The sequence below is a fragment of the Zootoca vivipara genome, chromosome 1, assembly GCF_963506605.1.
Source record: "Zootoca vivipara chromosome 1, rZooViv1.1, whole genome shotgun sequence".
In the NCBI taxonomy this organism is placed as follows: Eukaryota; Metazoa; Chordata; class Lepidosauria; order Squamata; family Lacertidae; genus Zootoca; species Zootoca vivipara.
The window spans coordinates 80,214,638-80,234,534 of record NC_083276.1 but is presented as its reverse complement, the minus strand read 5'-3'; the positions used below and the strand labels follow the sequence as shown (position 1 = coordinate 80,234,534).

Below are 19,897 nucleotides of genomic sequence, written 5' to 3'. Positions count from 1 at the left end.
TGTAATATTGCAAGCAAAGGTTTTCATTAGCCTGATGCCTCTTGAGTGCCAATAAAATGTTTCCTTACTTTAAGTTTTTGCTCCAAAACTTTCTCCCAGCCATCCAGTTTAACTTCTTTAAAATTTTTAGATTGTTATCTGATCCCACCTCTTTCCTTTCCTAGTGAAGCTATGCAGTGCTAACTCCATTAGAAGCTCACGTTTAAAAAGCATTTCCTTCTGCTATTTGATCATTTCTGGGCTTGGGTTTTGGTTTGCTTTCAACGTCATCCTCTCATTTGTCAGCCAGCACATGACTAGAAGAGTCCTGTAGGCGAGGATTATCTCCTCCCTCTTTCATAACCATGACATCTTCATCTTTGCGTACACCCTGCAGAACTGCACTCTCTTCTAGGCTGTTCTCTTACATATCTAATGTGCTACCTGAGCTTCTCTCTCTCTTCTCCCTCCCTCCCACTGAATACCTGTGTTCATATTTTCCCAGATGGATTAGTTGCATTTTCTGAAGATAGGCAGTCTATGCTGTTTCTTGTCTTCACCTTTGAGTAGGGGGTTCTTGTCCCAAATTGTGTTTTGTTCTACACACTTGTGGGTGGATGAGGAGGAGTGTCTTCCACATTTGCAGGTGGTGCTGTGGTTAAATCACTGAGCCTAGGGCTTGCTGATCAGAAGGTCGGCGGTTCGAATCCCTGTGACGGGGTGAGCTCCCGTTGCTTGGTCCCAGCTCCTGCCAACCTAGCAGTTCGAAAGCACGTCAAAATGCAAGTAGATAAATAGGAACCGCTACAGCGGGAAGGTAAACTGCGTTTCCATGTGCTGCTCTGGTTTGCCAGAAGCGGCTTTGTCATGCTGGCCACATGACCTGGAAGCTATACGCCGGCTCCCTCGGCCAATAATGCGAGATGAGCGCGCAACCCCAGAGTCGGTCACGACTGGACCTAATGGTCAGGGGCAGGGTGGATTTGATTTAAATCAAACTGATTTAAATCACGATTTAAATCACGATTTAAATCACTGGTCAGTAAGGCTTGATTTAAATCATAGTTGATTTAAATCATAAAGACTAATTCTTGCTGGTATAACTTTAATATGCAAGTAGATGAAGATTTTTAGAATAACAACTTTTCATATTAGTTTTTTTTATCCCCAGTTTACTAGGTTAATCATTCATATTTGGACAACTTTACTGTTGTACTTAGGAAGGAGAAAAATAATCATTACCTTAATAATAACAATTTAAATAGATTTATTCAACTGAAACAATAACATTTCAGCAAATGTTATTTGCTTAAACAAACATCCGTGTTTGTTAACTAATTTGGCTAAACAAAAACAATATATATATATATTTTAAGAAACTTAGACTGTCAGCCCAGCCTACACATGAAAAACTTAAATACTGTCCACTCCAAACAATCAGAAAAATATTGTTTCTATTCTATTCACTGAACTTCTTGAAACTTAGCACTGAAGGGGTTGCTTCTGTATTCATAGGTTTGTAGAACAATAGGATTAAGGTCTTTTTCTCAACTCTGTTCATGTTATAACATTTTTGCTGTGAAGAAGAGGCATGTGATCTCTGTTGAGTCAAATTCAGTTTTGAGAACTGCAAAAGTAAACCAAGCACCTGTGATAATATCTTGTAGGCAGAGAAACTGCCCAATAATCTTACAAAAACCTCTGGAAGAGCATGACATTGTGAATGGATTAATGGAATTTATTTACCCCCAAAATTAAACATATACAACCTTATACTACAAAATTAAAAAACTAATCTTTATTTCATGATGGAATAACCTTTGGATGGTAATATGTTTTCCTCAAAAAGCATTTTATTAAAAAAATCCAATTTAAATCAAAAAAATCGATTTAAATCAAAAAAATCCGATTTAAATCAAAAAAATCCGATTTTTTTGATTTTTTTAAAAAAATCATTGATTTTTATCCACCCTGGTCAGGGGTCCCTTTACCTTTACCTATATAACATATAGTGCTTCTACAAATGTGCTCTGGTCCATGGGGTCACAAAGAGTCGGACACAGCTAAACGACTAAACAACAACAAATATAACATATGCTGCTGCTGCTGCTGCTGCTGTGTGTGTGTGTGTGTGTAAGGGGGAGGGACAAAGATACAGATCTGGACACATTGGGCCAAAAGGGTTTCCCATCCCACTGTATGTGGTGTACTAGATGACAATGGTGGCAATTTTCCTGAAAAATGGGCTACGGCTTCATGGTTACCTATACATAGGAAATATAGAAGCTGCCTTACACTTGGTCCATCTAGCTCAATAGTGTCTACAAGGACTGGTTGCAGCTCTCCATGGTTGCAGGTATCTCCCAGCCTCACCTGGAGGCTGGGAGATACCTACCTCTCCCAGCCTCACCTGCCAGTATCTCCCAGCCTCACCTGGAGATGCTGGCAATTTAACCTGGGATCCTTGCCATGCAAAGCAGATGCTCTACCACTTAGCCATGGACTCTACTATACTAAAGGGAAGTTTAAAATGGGTATGAATATATGGATCAGATCTGCAACATCAGCTGGTAACTATGTCTGCAGAAGGCAGAGAAGTCTACATATAGCTGTGGAAAAAGAATCCCCATCACCTTTATAACCATCTGGAGTGAGAATAATTCAAAGCGAGTGTCACTCATGACGATATATGACTGAGGGGGAGTTGGTACTGAAATAACAAGCCTACCAATGGCGATACATTAATATAGTTCATGGGGAATAAGGAAGTACTGATCTGACTGTGTGCTAAGCAAACTCTGTGTATAGAACTCTGAGGTTCTGATGTGCCTGCAAATAAAGTTAATGGAAAAACAACTGCTCATTTTTATGGGAGCTAGACCAGGATCTGAAAGAGCCTTATTTTTCTCATCCTCTGCATGTGCACTTATCATAAATGTTAGCCTCTATTTTATGGATGGGATTTGTAATTTATGCATTTTAGGCAGGTGCAGGAATTTTTTTCTACACAATGTGGCTACGGCCACATATTTACCCCTATAACTCATGTTTAAAAATCCTCTTTAATATGAGTGTTTCTGTATCTTAAAGTTTACTTCAAGGGCAGAAGGCTGATTTAGGGTGATTTGGGTGCTTTGCTAGTCTATGCACCAGATTAGAAACCAGTAGCATGTAAGGGAGCAAATCTATATTATTATTTAGAACAGTCTATGCATAGTGATTGTTTTCACACAATAATCAGTTCTATGTGGCAGCTTAGAAATTTGAAGTCACCATGATTCCTGAAGCAAGTTCCCCAACTTAAACAGCCAGTCTTCGGCTGCCTGAATGTAAATGTTTAGCTCTTGGTTCACATACTTCTGTGTGTTAACTGAATGAAATCTAGTGTTTTTTATACTAACACTGATTTTGTATAACCAGAGGCCAGAGTCTTCATACAACTGTTGTACCTTTTAATGGTTTGCCTCCTAATCTGATACTGTATTTGTTGCACTGACTTCCAGCAGCAGATGCGACGAACTGACGTAATACGACAATCAGTGCCGAATGCGCACAAGAAGTCTGTGTGGATCCGCTTTTTATAGATTATTGAAGTACTCAAAAAAGCTACTTTTGCCAGCAGTGCCTTAAAAACCAGCTCATGCGGAGTTCTGCATCTACTCTCGTGGCTTTTGCACCACAACTTGGCACCATGGGTGCAAATCACTGCAGGCTGTGGATACCATCAAGCAAGCAGTTGTGACAATGGGCCCTCAGTTTCTCAGCTGTAAAATGTGGAGAGCAATCCTTCAGTTGTTACAAGGATCAAGCTCTTTAAAAAAGAATAAGCTACAATCTTCCAGCACTTTCCTCAGAAATATACAATCATGGCAATAGGCGTTTACTAATCTGCTAGCCAGTTTATGGGTACTTCAGGGCTCTTAAGTCTGATAAGTCTGCTTACTCAAAAGTAAGCCTCAGTGGACACAATGGGGCTTGCTCCCATGTGACTGGGTGCTGTTAGTTAACAGATGCTACCCTGCAGTAGCATCCCTCGTCTCCACTGTGGTTGTTGCTGCTGCAGCTGCTTCCCACTCCCGCCCTTTTGCAGCCCCTCGTCACATGGGCGTAGCCATGGGGGAGCAGCTGCCCCCCTCATCAAGAAAATAAAAATACCAATTGCATCGCAGATAACTCGGTTCCCACCACTAACATAAAACCTGCTCCTCCTAATAAATCCTGGCTACGCCCATGCCTCGTCCTCTCTCACCCGGGACTCTCCTTCTGGGCTTCTGTACCTTCCGGACGCCACACGCAGAAATGGAGCTCGGCCGGGCAAATCTTCTCCACGTCCCTGCATCTCCTAGTCGCGGGTCAGGGGTCGAAGCAACGACCAACCTGCACCTGTTGAATTGCCACCTGTTAGCGCAGCAGTTTAAAGGGGCGGGAGCCACGTGTGAGGCGGTGCTGCCCATGGCGGAGCCGAGTGGGGCTTGTAGGGCGTGGAGAGGGGTTAGCCGAAGGGGGCGTGTGGCCGGGACGAGGCTGCCGCTGCTGCGGGTGAGCGAGGGGCGGGGCCGGCCACCCCGGCAGCCGTTAAAGGAGCCCTTGCGCAAACGCCTCCCTCCTCCCCTTCGAGGACGGAGCCACGAGGGCCTGGCCACGAGGCGTGGCTTCTCGCGCGCGCCTCACGCCCCCCCCTCCCCACAGCTCAGTTAGCCGGATTGGTTAAAAAAACTCCTCCACTCTTCGCAGGCTGTGCGTTCTGTGTCGCGGGAAGGGGGGTGGCGGCGGCGGCGAACGAGAGCGTAGTCCCGCCCCGTCCGAGGCGTCGAGCTCTGCCATAGGCGGGCGATCCCGCGTGGGGGTTTCCATGGCGACGAGTCGCTAGGCGCCGGGCTCGTGTGTGTGGGAGCCGAGCTCAGACCTAGCAGGGAGCCCCGGAGCGAGAAGCCGGGAGGGCCGAGGTCAGTGCCTGTCTGGACGGACGCGCGACGGGGCCACGCGAGCGGGGTCCCTGCTGTGGGCTGGAGCGGCTGCTCGGTCCCGGTTGCCCTCCAGGAGGAAAAGGTGGGCTGCGAGAAGCAGGCTGCGAACAAGCAAGCAGCTCTGAAGCGGGAGTTTCGTCCGCCCCACGCGCCAAGAAGCTCCTCTCCCGCGCTCGAGGTCCCAGGAGCGCAGGGGGCCACCACCAAACTCCGGAGGAGGCCCGGCTCCTTGGGCAGGGAAGCTGTTCTGAGGGACAAGGAGCAGCAGGAGGTGGTGGCAGCATCAGTTCCAGCCCTGGCAGGGGGAACCATCATCCAGCGAGCCCTGGTCCTAACCCCCGCAGGCCAGCCTGGTGGTGGGCAGGGACCTTGGTGGTTGCCATGTCTCATTGGAGCCCACCGGGCAGAGGTGGTGGCCTTAGTCCTGCTGGCAGCAGCCTGCCTTGGCTATGAGGATGGGCAGTGGCGGGTCCTCGGGGAGGGAGGAGCGGCTGCCATCAGCTGCCGAAGAGCAGCTGAGTGGCGGGGATCAGATGCTGGAGCTCTCGGGGCGCCACTTCAAGAAACTGCCCTTGCCAGTCTGTGCCCTGGGCACCCTGCAGAAACTGTACATCAGTGGCACGGGGATAACGGAGCTGCCTGAGGAGATCGAAGGGCTGCAGGAGCTGCGCATCCTGGCCCTGGACTTCAACAAGCTGGAGGAAGTGCCCGAGGCCCTGTGCCGCCTGCCCAACCTGACCCGCCTCTATCTGGGCAGCAACCGCCTCTTTGGGCTTCCCGCAGAATTCTGCCAGCTCACCACACTCCGCTGCCTGTGGATCGAGAGCAACTACTTGTACCACTTCCCTCGGGTTTTGCTTCAGATGCCTTGGCTGCAGTCCCTGCAGATGGGAGACAATCGGCTCAAAACACTGCCCAGCGGCCTGCCACGCATGAGGGGACTTCGTGGGCTCTGGCTGTATGGGAACCGCTTTGAGGAGTTCCCCAAGCCTTTGCTCTGCATGACACAGCTTCACATCCTCGACCTTGACCGCAACAAGCTGACTGAATTCCCTGACCTGAGCCACCTGCGGAGGCTTCGGCTCTTCTCCTATGACCACAATCCAGTGGAAGCACCGCCCAACGTGGCTGACACAGTCCTGGTAGTGGGCGAAGGGGCTCAGGAGTTTCTGGAGGCTAGGGAGGAACGTCTCCAGGCCCTTCGGGAGCAGGAAGAAGAAGAAGAAGAGCAGGAGGAGAACGAGTCTGAAGTTCTGCAGGCCCAGATGAAAAATGACTCTTCCATGTTGGATGATGGAGAGGGAAGTTACTGTGCCCAGGAATGTTCTCCAGAGACGACATGAAAGGCTACAACAATTAACATGGCTGCTGCTGTAAAAATAAAAATCTGATGGATGTTGGTAGGCTTTTGGCTCTACTGCTTGACAGGGTATTAGGAGCTGGGCATGCACTAGGCTCAGGAGGAGCCACCATCTCTGAGGCAGGTTGACGGGACCTTGGCGATCCCTTGTAAAGAACACACGGCAGCAACTCATCAGAAGGCTTGCTGTCTTTTTTCTATGTGGAGCCATGCTTGACCCTAGTCCATATAGCTGTAATGCACTATGGGTAACTTGTAAGCACCCTACCGAGTCCTAGGACACAAGGGGTGGAAATAGGAGGTACTGTATAGGAAAAAGTATTCTCATGATGGATCATTTCCTTGCATCAAATCTTTGAAATGCTAGTCCTTTTGACCCTCACCCAAGACATGGGTAATGGTCACATCCTGGTGGAAAAGTACAACCTGCCTCTCTCTGGGCAGTAATCACCTCCTTGGGCTTCCTGCAAAATTCTGCCAGCCGAAGACTTGAAGTGACTTTCCTGTGCTGCTCTGAGAGTCTGCTGTATCTTTGGGCGATTCCTTTCTGGTTTTCTGATATGCTACAGTGAGTCTTGACAAGTCAGGATAAAGCCATCTTGTTCTCTCCCCCTTCCTACCTATTCTTACCCACCTTGAACTCTGAGCCCTGGAGGGCTACAGAGTTAAGTGTGTGAATGTAACATCTTTCATCCCAGGATTTTTTTATCCTACTACTGGAATTAGACTTGGAGAGAGAAACGTCCTTTGGACTGCTCCGTCCAGCTGTCAGGTTTGAGAAGAAGCTCATGCGAAAGCTTTGTTTGTGCAGAGAGCTCCCGGTCCAGGAAAGAGCTTTGCCTCCAGTCTTTGTATGGTGGGAAAGGAGCCTTGTGCCTTGCCCTGCTGCTTTTCCTGACTTTTTATTCCCTTAAAAGGGCACAGAAGCAAAACTGGTATGACCTGGGCCACCGCAGACTTCTTGTGGGTCTTGGGTGGATGGGTGGTAGCCACAGGACTTTCCCCCCAGCTCAGAAGGTGGCAGGTTCATTCTTGTGGGGGCTGTTGGGCTAGATTTGTATTAAATCTAAGCAATAAAGGCATGTCTAAGAAGGGAGTAAGAAAGGAGGAATGCGGGGAGGGGGGCACAAATTCTCAGGGAGGTTGCTCCAAAAGCAGGAGACCAAAGCTCTTGGGCGGCATCAGGGGCTATTTTTAAAGAGTATTGTAAACAGAATTATAACACCTAAGTGAAAGGAAGCAAGGTTCTCAGGCATTCATGTTGAGATATATATACTGTATGTATATAAACTTCTTTTTCCTCTGCCTGTTTCAGCACTCCACTCTTTTTTGCACTTCTTTCTGCCTCCCTGATATCTCTTTGCTTCTGACCCCCTCCCACTGTCCTCCTCCCCTCCATTGCTCTCCACTGTTTCCCCCCTTCCTCTCTCCTCCAGCACACACCTCTTCGTCAGCTGTGTTCAGTCCCTCTCTGGACCGATTCCACTATGTTCAGCCTCAATCTCGATATCTCTGTTGGCATGGCTATCCAAGCATTGCCAAAGTTAACATCTTTGTATTGGAATGAATTTCAAAAAAGCAATGGGTGTTTATGCTATGCTTCTAATTTTATTACAGTTTATTTCTCTTCCATTGGCTGACTGCCACAAAACATTGTGCTACTTATGCCATCTCTTTTCTTTCCCTATATACCGCCCCCACAGCCAGTTTTTAAGTTTCTGATGGAGTGGGGGAAGGATTCCTCTTCTGTGGAATGTTGTGCAAAGAGACTGAATGCAAAATATCAGTGTCACTTTGGGGTTGGTTTCAGAGAGGTGATTCATGCAAAATGTTTTCACACTCTTTATTAGTTCAGCCACATGGTCATCCTAACCCCCCACCTTTAAATAAGTCTATTACCCTAGATCTGTGGTTACACACCTGGGAATGTCATGTGCAGTTTCCACCTGACAGCTAATATGGTGTTGTTTACAATTGAACTCCACTGAACTACTGGCAATTATTGTCAGAATCCACTTCCATTTTTAGCATCGTACAGTTAACTGCAGCATGTTGATTGTGTGAATAGGCTTGTGCCTGAACTCTTGGTTTGCATATTGTCTTGACGAACTGCAGAGTTGGCAGGAACCAGTTTGAGCTTTATGCATTCTATTCCAATTAGGTCAGTGTTCCCTAAACTTTTTTGTTTCTCATTAAGAGTCTCAGCAGTTGTCTTGTTTTTATTGGGGTAACACCTTTGATTATTCTCACTGAGAAATAATTACTAACAAGCCTGCAGTGCTGAATTTCCCCCATCACAACATCTGATTGGAAGTGTTTGTATGGCACAGGTGACTTTTGAGAATGAAAGGCCCTGTTATTAGCTTGATTTTAATCTTATGTCATTTTAGCTAATATTTTTCCTTTCTAGGATGTTATACAGTATTCTAAAAGTCTTGAAACAAGCCCTTAATGGCATATGTCACATATCTCCTTTGGTATTAAGGACAGTCCACCTTTGAGAAAGTTATCCTTGGTAGCCAAGCCGTAAGGGCTATGGGAAGGTGCAATGGGAAAAGGTGCAACAGCTTTACTAATAATGTGGTGTGGCCCATATAGTGAAGAACGACGAGTATTTATAGTACAATGAAATGGCAAGAAAGGAATGATATTCTAATGACTAAATGTTACTGGGGTTTATTTGTATGCTTGGTTACATCCATACTAGTTTTATTTAAAGGTGCTGAAGTATTGCCTTTCTGAAATTAGCTGGAAACAGAATTAAAGTGGTAATTACACCTGGTACTAACTATAGCACTATATTGATTGCAATGCCCATCCCTATGGTGACGTCCCAAATATCTAAGATATTTACGCAAAGATCCCATGCGACTTTAATTAGAAGCTTCCACTTTATAGTTTAAATCTCCAGTTTCTTTCTGGGTTTTTTATGAGCCTTGGTTTTGCAGATGAATGACTCCTTAATCCAGGCACCCCCAAACTTCGGCCCTCCAGATGTTTTGGACTACAATTCCCATCATCCCTGACCACTGGTCCTCTTAGCTAGGGATTATGGGAGTTGTAGGCCAAAACATCTGGAGGGTCGCAGTTTGGGGGTGCCTGCATCAGTCAGTGCCTTTCCTCCAACAGGCTTGGGGACTTAATTTCTGTTTTCCTCTATTCTTTCTTTCTTTCTGAAATATAGCTGTTTTGCAATTAAAAAAGTAAAAGAAATATTAAGGGGAGGAAAACGGTATCTAAAATGCCCACTGGTGGAGAGCAGGAACTGATTTAATTAAAGGGCAAATGAATCAATAATGCCCAGACCATATTGAACAGTAAACAATTGGAGGCAAAAGCTGCAAGGAAGAAGTTTCTAATTAAAAGCACAATGGTGTGAGAAGTCTCAGTAGAGCTGTGCTTGCTGAAAGAGAAAGCTAGTGTTAAGTTCTTTTATTATCCTTTTCTAAATGAAGAGAATCACCACAAATCAGGTCTGGAGGAAACAGGCAACACAAGAGAAGTAGAATGCATCATCTGGATAATTGGTAAAAAGTGAATGAATGAATGAATGATGGCAGTTGCAGACTTAATGGCTAGTGTGCACTTGAGGCACTTAAAAATACGAAACCCTTTAACCCAAGTACAGTTTTTGAAACTATCGTTGCTCACTGTCCCAGGCCACTCAAAACCAAGTGAAATCAAAATGTTTTACACTGTTTTGAGAGGATGCATGCTCAGACTCCCTTAAGTCTTCAGGGGTGTTCCACAGACAAAGGGCAGCCACTAAGAACACCTCTCCGTGAGTGCTGTGAATGTTAAACTTGAGAGGATGCTTCCAAATATTATTGGAGCTTACAATGAAGCAGAGGGATGGAGGCCAGTTGGTCAGGTATGTTTGGCCCAGTTTGTTTAGGGCTTCATAAGTCCCAACACATTAACAGTGTGATCCTATACATGCCTACCTGGAAATAAACCCCACTTGAATTCAGTGGAACTTACTCCCTGGAAAGTATATAGGACTGCAGCCTATATTTAGCCTGTAAGGCAGTATAGAGCCAGTGCTGATGGTCTATCACGGGTGTCATATGCTTCTTGTGACTCATCCCCTTCAGAAAGTGAGAAGTGATGTTTTGTACCAGGTGACATTTCTGTACTACTTTTGAGGGGCTTACCCACAGAAAACACAACCACCTAACGTAGAAATTGTTAAGTATGAATTCTGAGCTGATCTTAAAAGAAAAGGCTGCAATAGAGCTTAAGGCAAGCATTCAGTGCTGCAACTTGAGTGTCTAAATTCGGATAAATAAATCCAGGAGCACCTGAAGACTATGAGCCTGATAGTATGGAGTGTGCTCAGAGTCCCAAATTCTTTCCAAGTCACATGATCTTCCAGTCTTTATTACTGTACGTTAATCATGCCTGCACATAATTACCATCATTTCACCTCTCATCCAGCTCCCTAAATTGAAGAAATTAAAAAGATAGCACTTGTATGCCATCTTTCCAAGAAATGCCCAGGTTGGTGAACTACACCCAACTTTGCTCATAAGGCAAAAACTGTTCAGCTCTTGCAGTAGGTATTCTTGGCAGGGTGAATGTCAGAGCTGGATTATTGAGAGAGCTGGATTGAGAGCTGGAGGGGACAAGGTAGCTGGAGAGCCTGAGCTAGGAATTGGGTGAAATCACTAGGTGGCCAGAGGCAGGCAAGCTACGTTCTCTCAGCTTAATAACAGGGGGGGAATAATAGCACTACCCCTATTTTTCAAGGCCATAATAAAAAGTACATGATGATGATAATAACAAATAATATATTTATATCCCCTTTATTGTTTATTTCCCCAATGCACAAAGTGCTTACAATAATCATAAAGAATAATAAAGCATATGTAAATAAAAATAATGCATGACAAGTGCTTTTAACATTTTGACAGTGCTATATCCATTTTAATTGATGCAGTTACTATTCCTTTAATGACCTTGAGAGCCTCTTCAGCCTTGCTGTGCAGCAGTAAGTAGAGGCTATTTCAAAGGCTCCACAGAAGTGCTCCAGCGCTGACTCGCAGTTCATGTAGAATAACATTTGTTTGGTTACAAACAAAGCTATTGTTTCATATTGTCTTGGGATCTGGAGTTCTTTGTTTGGGACGGAGGTACCACTGAGTCCTTGTGAGAAGCTGTGGCCAAACAATGTTGTGAGCGATTGGAGAAACGTTTTCATTTGTTTTCATTTTAAAGTAGTTGGTTTGGGCATTTTAGGGAAGATTTATTCATGAACACTTTTTCCAGGCTCATTCTTTCAGAGACACATTTTCTTTGTATCCAGAAATATTGATGCAGCTGCTAAAGATAACCCAATCCCTCCTGCTAACTGCAAATTACTGGTTCCCATTGCTTGATGCTTTGCAGGTACTGAAGTGCTTTTTATTCTGTGGGAATACTGGGAATTGCAGAATTCACAGGGCCTTGAACTCTCAAGTTCACGTTATCTGCACCTAGCATTGAAGAGTTATTATGCCAGAAATGGCCAAGCCCTCCCCCCCCAACCTCCGTTAGGAGTTTGTGTAAATGTTTTTTTTTTCTAAATCAGTGGGAGAATGCTAAAATAACACTTCCTGGCTTTTGCATCCCTAGGTTCACTTTATTTTTAGATCTCTCGCTCTCCCCCATCCTCTTCCTCTCCCCAGTATTTTTCATAGTTTTTGGGTGCTTTTTTCCCTCCACCCCCAAGCTTAAAGAACCTTTCAAAATCATGCACATTCCAGCTGGTGAGGCATTGGAATGAAAAGCACATATTGGGAAGCTTATTATAAAATCTGAAGTTGGCAGCACTTCTGCTTTGTTTATTCAGTAGAATTTGCATTTAGTTGTGGCTCTTTGAGAGTCCTGGGTTTTGATCTTCGTTGTCTTCATGGCAGTGTTTTGGCAGCACAGATCTTTTCCTCTAGCTTGTGTGAACCTTTGGAATGCACTGTACTGAATGTTGACGTGACTAAGTAGCTCATGTAAGAAGTCTGTAGGAATCCATGTTGGAGTCTCTGCATCTCATTCCTGGATGACTCACTTTTGCTGTCATCATGCCCACCTTCTTTTCTCTCTCTTTCTTTTTCAATCCCCTATCTTGTCCCTCCTTCTACTAAATTCCGTCAGGATGTACAAAGATTGTTACACCTTCATGATCATGCATGGCAAGGTGTTGTACTGCACAGAGTGGCCTCCTTAGTATATTCTTCGTCTCAGAGCTGGGCCATCCAGACACTGTTAAAAGATGCTGTTTTTACTCTGGCTTTTCCTTGTGCTCTTGTACCCCTGCTCTGTACTGTGTCTGGCTGAGCCATGTTCTCCCTGTCCCTACAGGGTGTACCCACGGCTTTTTTCCCCAGCCAGAACTCGCCAGAACTTAGTTCTGGCACCTCTCAGGTTGGGACCATTGCCATTCTAAGAGAACAAGGAAGGCATTCATGGTGAGTTCCAGCGCTTCTTTTTCTAGAAAAATAGCACTGGGTGTACCCCTCTTCCCATTCTGTTTTGTGTAGAAATACCTCAGGGGGAGCCATGAGGATTTGACACCCCAGCTATGCATGCTCACTAAAGGTCAGGCTTTATAATTACTTTTAAGGCCCTTACAGTGACAAGGTACTGTACGTCTGCTTAGGTATAGTTGAGAGTGTGCTGCATACAAAACCCAAAGAGACAGAGTGTGTTTTAAAGTGTGGGGCATAACTGTCTCTTGCAATTTTTGACAGCTACGGTATGCTGTTTTCTTTCTGAGTGAAACTGGGGGCCATTTCCCCCACTCCTTGTTCAAAGATGGATAGGGCTGCCACGGGTCCCATAGAATTGCTTTGGTGGCTAGATCTGGCCTCTCTTCTACCACGTGATCATCCTTTGTACTTATGATCACTAATTCTGAGATGAATGTAAAGAGTATGCATTTTACCTCATGAACTTGTTTTTTAAAAACACATGCAGCAGAAGACTGAAGTCTCTAGATAGACTTCTGCAGGCTTTGTTCCAGGATAACTGATCATGTACACACGCTCAAAAGGAACTCTGATTAGTTAGATCATACATAGCTTTGCTGCTGTCAAGTTGAGGGATTCAGATCTTACCAATCTTAAACTGGTTGTGTATCTGAACATCTTGAACCATCAGCGCTGCCTTTATTGTAAATGATAATAATAATGTTCTTTGATCACTGGCATGATATGCTTTGTATCTTGTTTTAGTATCAATGCATCTGTTTCCATCTGCGCTTTCTGACTGGGCTCCCAAGCCTACCAAGTAGAAAGGAAGTCTTTCTCTGAGAAAAAGCATGGTTTGGAAGGGCTCTGGGTAAACAAGACTACCAAGATGATGGAAAGAGAGGGAGGTATACTCCTCCTTTCAAGAAAACCCTTTTTTTGGGGAGCGGAAAGTTGGCAATGTAAAGAGAGTTGAGTATTTTAAGCTATGCTAAATGTAATATAATGATACAAAATGACCACGATGGCTCTTTGCAAGGAAGGAATATAAACAGGAACATCTTTCAGATGCCACAGCTCTGTTGAAGTCAGTGGACCATCTGTGCCCAGCTATCAGAGAAAGTCGCGTAAGCCTCTTGCAGTTCTGTTTCAAAGGCTCATCTAACTTGGAGGTTAAAAGTAGAGGCATCCTATCTTTTATCTGGATGTGACATTGGGTAGGATGCATTGCCATAGTGATCCACAAATGTCTACATTAAGCTTCATAAGATTTCAGCAATATCCTGAATTGATTCACTGTCTCATTTAGCCAGAATTGTCTGTTCTTCTTCTTTTTTTTTTTGGCTCTCCTGGTTCTCAAGCAGTCAGCTTTCCCAGCCAAGCTGGAGTTGGGCAAAATGGAGATGAGCAACTGAGCATTGTTACATGTTGTGGTGCGATTGTTTGCATCACCCCTCCTGCACCCGATTTTCCTACTACTGTATAATCACTGGTCAAACATGTTCAAAAAGTCAGGTTTCCCTGTAGAAAAATACTCTTGCTTCTTCAGGGGTGCTAGGCAGACCCTCTAGCTCAGAGTCAACATGGATCTTATTTTTCCATGTGGACTTTTTTTTTACACATTTGCCCACACAAGAGTGCTTTCAGTTGAACTCGTACCTCAATGTTTTCCCGCCCATACTGCTGCGAGGTGCTTGATGGCATGCATTCACACTGTGTTTTTGTCTCCTCCTTTCCTCTCCCTGAGTTTCAGAGATCTGAGGTCCATTGGGGTATTTGTTTGCCTATGCACATGGCCATTTTTTTGGGGGGGGGATACAAGTTTTCAATAAATCAGACTTGCACAAAACAATGGGTTAACACTTTAAAAAAATATGTAGGTGTATTGTGGCTGGCCCTACCAGCAACCCACTGAGGAGCATCTCACCAATGGAAATAGTAGATGGCACCCAGGAAAACATTACCACGCTCTCTCTCTTTCTCTCTCTACACATTTCAGTTCATCCACAATTGAGTGATGCGATTTTATGTTGAAGCTTACTTTTCCTTAGATCTTTTCCCCAGATCTTTCAGGAAAATATTGAGTCAAGCAGGTCAAAGTGCAGGCTGTTACTTGGATGAGTTCAATATTGTGTAGGCAACATGAACATGGTGTGTGCACACAGCCTTATAGTTTAGATTTTTCATATCAGGTGTATCAGTAGTTACAAACTGGAAACTTCAAGAGAGATTTTACAAGCAAAAAAGGAGATATCTTTCAAAGACTTACATTCCAAAAGGAGAGCCTTGAGGAACTTTTTGTCAAAGTATACAGTCATAGGTTCACCACAGTTACATTAACACATCTGTGACTGCTAAGTCTTTCATATTTCTCAGTCTTATTCCAGCTAATTGTCTACTTCATTGATGCAAAGGAGTCTGTTCCATAGACTGCAGTTGAGAAGGGTCAGTCATCATAGTGACTCCTCCAGTGGCAGGACTGTTACCGTGTTTCTCACATTTTAAGACGTCCCTATAAAATAAGACATGGCACGATTTTCTGGAGGCAATAAAATATAAGGCATCCCCCAAAAATAAGACATGTTGAGTGGGAGCAGTGGTGGGAGCAGGTCTGCATGGCGCTTTTGCAGCGTGCGCCTCGCCGAGCGCTGCTGTTTCTCCCGGGTCCCGCTCAGTCGGGACTCTGCGCGGTGTGCGCTACTGTCCTTGCCGGCTCCCGCTGAGTCGGGGCTCAGCACAGCGCACGCAGCTGTCTTTGCTGGCTCTTTCTTGAATGAATCCCCCACCCCGAATTCGACCAAGCCCAGAACAGCCTGCCAATCACACCGACGAGCAACCGACGTCGCTTGCTCCCAGCGGCCGTGAAGGGGCGGGGCTCCGCTCGTGAGCAGGCCGGGGGGCGGGTGAGAGCAGAAGCGGCCATTGGGTGAGAGGCGTTTCGCGCCTGAAATGGCCGCCGCCGCTGAACAATGGACGAGCCTATGGCGGGAGCAGGGCCCACCGCGGCTGGTCCTGTCGCCATGGGTGGGGAAAACGAGGCTGAAAGCCGGCAAGGCCCCGCGGACCGGGCCGACGGAGAGTCGCGGCTCAACCTGTTGGACACTTGCGGGGTGTGCGGCCAGAACATCCAGAGCTGGCGGCCCAAGCTGCTGCCGTGCCTCCACTCATTCTGCGTGCGCTGCCTACCCCCTCCGCATCGCTACCTCATGCTGCCGCCTCCCGCCGTACCTTCGCCGGGCGCTGGCGGCCCCAAAGACCCGCTGCCGCCTTTGCTTCAGCCTTCCCCGGCCCCCTCGTCGCCCGTCGCCACGCCGCCCTCGTCGCTGCACTGCAACCTGGGTAAGGAAGCCCGCGCGGTGGCTGTGTCACGACTGGGGGGTGAGGAGGAGAAGAGCTCGTAGTTATCTCAGAGAGGGAGAGCCCCGACCCAGCGGGAGCCGGCAAGGGCAGCAGCGCGCGCCGCACCGAGCCCGACCCAGCAAAACTCTGAAAGCTTAATACCGGTAAAAAATTAAAAAGCTTAACAAAAAAAATAAGACATCCCCTGAAAATAAGCCATGGTGTGTTTTTTGGAGTAAAAATAAATATAAGACATGTCTTAAAATGTGAGAAACACGGTATTTCAGATTCACCATTCTAGCCGGTGCCATAGGACTTCTTTAAAGTCCATGTAAAGCAGTCTTCTTCTGAGTTGGGTCACTGCTTCATGCAACAGTGTCTTACTCGAAGTGGTTTTGGCTCTTCCAGATCTCAAGCAGTTGTCTTTCTCAGCCCCACTACCTTAAATCCTTTTAACTGGCAATGCCAAGAATTGAATCTGTGACATGCTGTCACCGAAATGTGAGCATAATTCCTGAGCCAGGCTTTTGAGGATTATACCAACCGTATTCTGCTCTTGTGATCAATGTGCAGAGGTAATAAGCTGTTAGTGAACATAAATGTGATAGGCTACCTGTAGGTGGAAAAGCAGGGCATTTCCCCCATCCACTGCAACATTTTCATGGGTTTCTCTACACACATATTCTTTCATACAAGAAAAAAAAACATGACATTGGCTTTTAGACCTACGGTGCTATAATAGGGTTAATTTTCCCCAACCTTAACGATTCCCTTTAAAATAAAAAAGCAAGATTGCAAAGAAACTGCTGTACAATAAAAGTAAACAGATCACTTCTGTTATTGGCAGGTACACGCTGTTATTTTCAGTTCATATCTGCAGAGTTTCAGGAATTCAGGTTATAAAATAAGCATTGGGGAGGATCTATCTATATGAACATAATGAGACCCCTGGAGATATTCAGCTGGAATACGAACTATTGGTTTCATATTCTCAAGCATCCTTAATGCAAGTTATAAGTCAAATCTTGTTGCCATCAGGATGCTGTTTCACTTCACCTGTGATTAAGTAACCAGTCTGCCCAACTCTGGCTGGGTTAAGAGAGAAATATTTTAGACTATTCCTCCTTGGTCCTTTCTGCTATGAAGCATGTGGTCAGTTGGCAAACTTGCTGGCACCAACTCCTTTTGTTGGGAGAGAGAGAATCTATCCATCATGTAAATCCCCTCCTTTGTTACCCCCTTTCCCCCTTTCCCACTCTCCTGGATCTGGCCTGCAATCCTGCTGAGAAATACTCCCGGACCCTGCAGTCAGCACCTCTAAATTCTGCACCTGAATACATATTTGCTTAAAGTTTCCTGCAACACAATCCTCCTCCACATTTCCCCAGAAGCAAAGCCCACTGAGTGCATTAAGACTCACTCCCAGATAAGGGAGCATAGTATTGCAGCCTTACCTACCTACTCTGAATGCTTTTGTTTCGGGGACACCACCCCATCTTCTATTGTCTGTTCCTGCTAAAGGAGAATAGACAAGGTAAATGCAAGCTAGTTGCAATAGGCATATGGGATTTGAGATACTGAGGGAGGCATAGGAAAGGAAGTTCTCTAAATAAACGGCACCTACCCACCCAATGGAAGCCCCTGTGCCTCTTTCTCTCTAGGGCTCTTTCCATTGCTCATGGAGGCACAGTAAGTTTTCATTCACCTTTGCTTTGTTAGAAGACTCTCCTGATATTTTACCTTTCTCATAGAAGCTGTCGGAGCAGATTAATTTTGGCTTAACATGTGCCGCACAGATGTCATAATAAAACATAATTACCTTGTCATCCTCTTCACTGGCTTTTCATCTATCAACAATAGCTGTGCTTCTCTTCTTCCTAACACATTGTTCTATATATTCCACCTGTGCTCCATAAAGCACATGACTTTGGGTCACATTTCTGGGTGATTAACCACATGTTGAGTCTGTTTAAAACAACTGTGTTGTTTTAAAGACCACCCCTTAGGAAAAGTTCATCTGTTCTTGACACCACAACACATTTTCGTGTCTTGCACTAATGACACTAAAGGGGGAGGGCATTTTTCTTGGAATGTCCTGTCACTTCAATCTGCTCCTCTTGTCGCAACTGAAGGATCGCCCCAGCAAGAGCTTGAATCAGAAGGCCCCCATCATCAGCCAAAAGCTTGAGAAGCTTTCATGAGTAAAGTTCAGTTCAGTTACATGTTTGAGAGCGACGTTGACTTTGCAAATATGTAGTATGTGTATGTTTGTGTGAGGTGTGAGCGAGGTTTGCAATGCAGGTGAGTGACAGGAAGGGGAAAGGAATAGTTCTCCTTCAAGGAAGGAGAGACTGTGCAGTTTGAGCTTGAATGCGTCATCCCATTTCCTGTAACATGCATGCCCAGAAGCAGAGCTGTTTTGCTCCTGTGGCAACATTCCTTTTGTCTTCTGAAGGATCTGGTCACCTCTGGCTGGGCTGTGATCATCAAATAACCAGCCCCTGGAGTAGATCTGTTCTGCAGAAGTTGCAAAGTCCACAGAGTGGGCTGGACACAGCTGCTGACTACCACTTGACTAAGATGGCTATGGAAATTGTATGAGTGCGAGACTGAATGTGGAAAAGCTCGTTTTACCCAGAAATTGCCTTCTAATCCACCCTTCATTTTTAACCACAATTCAGTTGGGGCTGGAGATGCACAAATCTGTTAACTTTGGTTTCTCTCTGTTTCTCATTTTCCCAATCTTAAATTGTGTTCTCCCTATTTCTGCAGCAATTTGTGATTTTTGTTTTAAATAGCAAGCAAGAAAGTCTATCAGCATTGTAATGTGAATTTCTCCTAATATATACGTTTTTGTACCCATTGGTTGGGAAACTGCAGTGCAAAATTAGGAGATTCAAGTATTAACTTAAGAAGGGTGAATTCGGTTGTTTATCATTAAAACGCAAACAAATTTCTCCCCCATCCCTAGTTCCGTCTATGGATGCTTGAGAAATGAATTATTTCTGAAATCTGATATGAACTGACTTGAGCCACGCCTCCCAGAGTAATGTGCAGATTGGACTGTAGTGCTCTTTTGGAATTGTGCACTTCAGCAAATTTTGTGATGGAATCCTCAGCAAAATGATTTAAAATACATTTCATATATTAAGAATGCATTTAATGCATGGGCAAAGCAGAGGGTAGGGAATGGAGAATAGAAGAGAGAGAATCCACTTTTTCTTGGGTCGTGCTGGGCTCCTACTGGAAAAGAGGACAGTAGTGATAGGGCATTCTTCCCTCCTCTTCGTATGTATTTTGGAAGTTATTTTTAAGTTTCACAGCATGGATTCAAATGAGAGAATAATAAACTAAACCATTGCCAGTTCCATGCCGGCTTATTCTATCTGACTGAAACACCTCCTTCCCCCCTCTCTGATGTTGGTGGCCCCAAAGGTTGTAGACCCAACCATAGATCACAGAACTGAGGCAGCTTATGAGGTTGGTTCTCCCTCTCCAGGTATGGATTTCTATATTTGTTCACTTAAGAGGGAGATAATCCAGAATGTGGCAGCTAGACTGGTGACTGGGAGTGGCCGCCGAGACCATATAACACCAGTCCTGAAAGACCTACATTGGCTCCCAATGTAGGAGCCATTTCTGAGCACAATTCAAAGTGTTGGTGCTGACCTTTAAAGCCCTAAATGGCCTCATCCCAGTATACCTGGAGTGTCTCCATCCCCATTGTCCAGCCCGGACACTGAGGTCCAGTTCCGAGGGTCTTCTGATGGTTCCCTCACTGCGAAAAGTGAAGCTACAGGGAACCATGC

General features: G+C 45.3%; 1 protein-coding gene across 1 annotated transcript; it reads left to right on the top strand.

Moving 5' to 3' along the window:
- Nucleotides 1-4,840: 4,840 nt before the first annotated feature.
- On the top strand, nt 4,841-19,897 carry LRRC10B (leucine rich repeat containing 10B). Its single transcript, XM_060277003.1, has one exon. The coding sequence runs from the start codon at nt 5,396-5,398 to the stop codon at nt 6,287-6,289; it is 894 nt and encodes a 297-aa protein (XP_060132986.1). The 5' UTR covers nt 4,841-5,395; the 3' UTR covers nt 6,290-19,897.

What these genes read in the sequence shown, in the direction of transcription:
- LRRC10B (XM_060277003.1), top strand. Translation starts at nt 5,396, where the DNA reads ATGAGGATGGGCAGTGGCGGGTCCTCGGGGAGGGAGGAGCGGCTGCCA.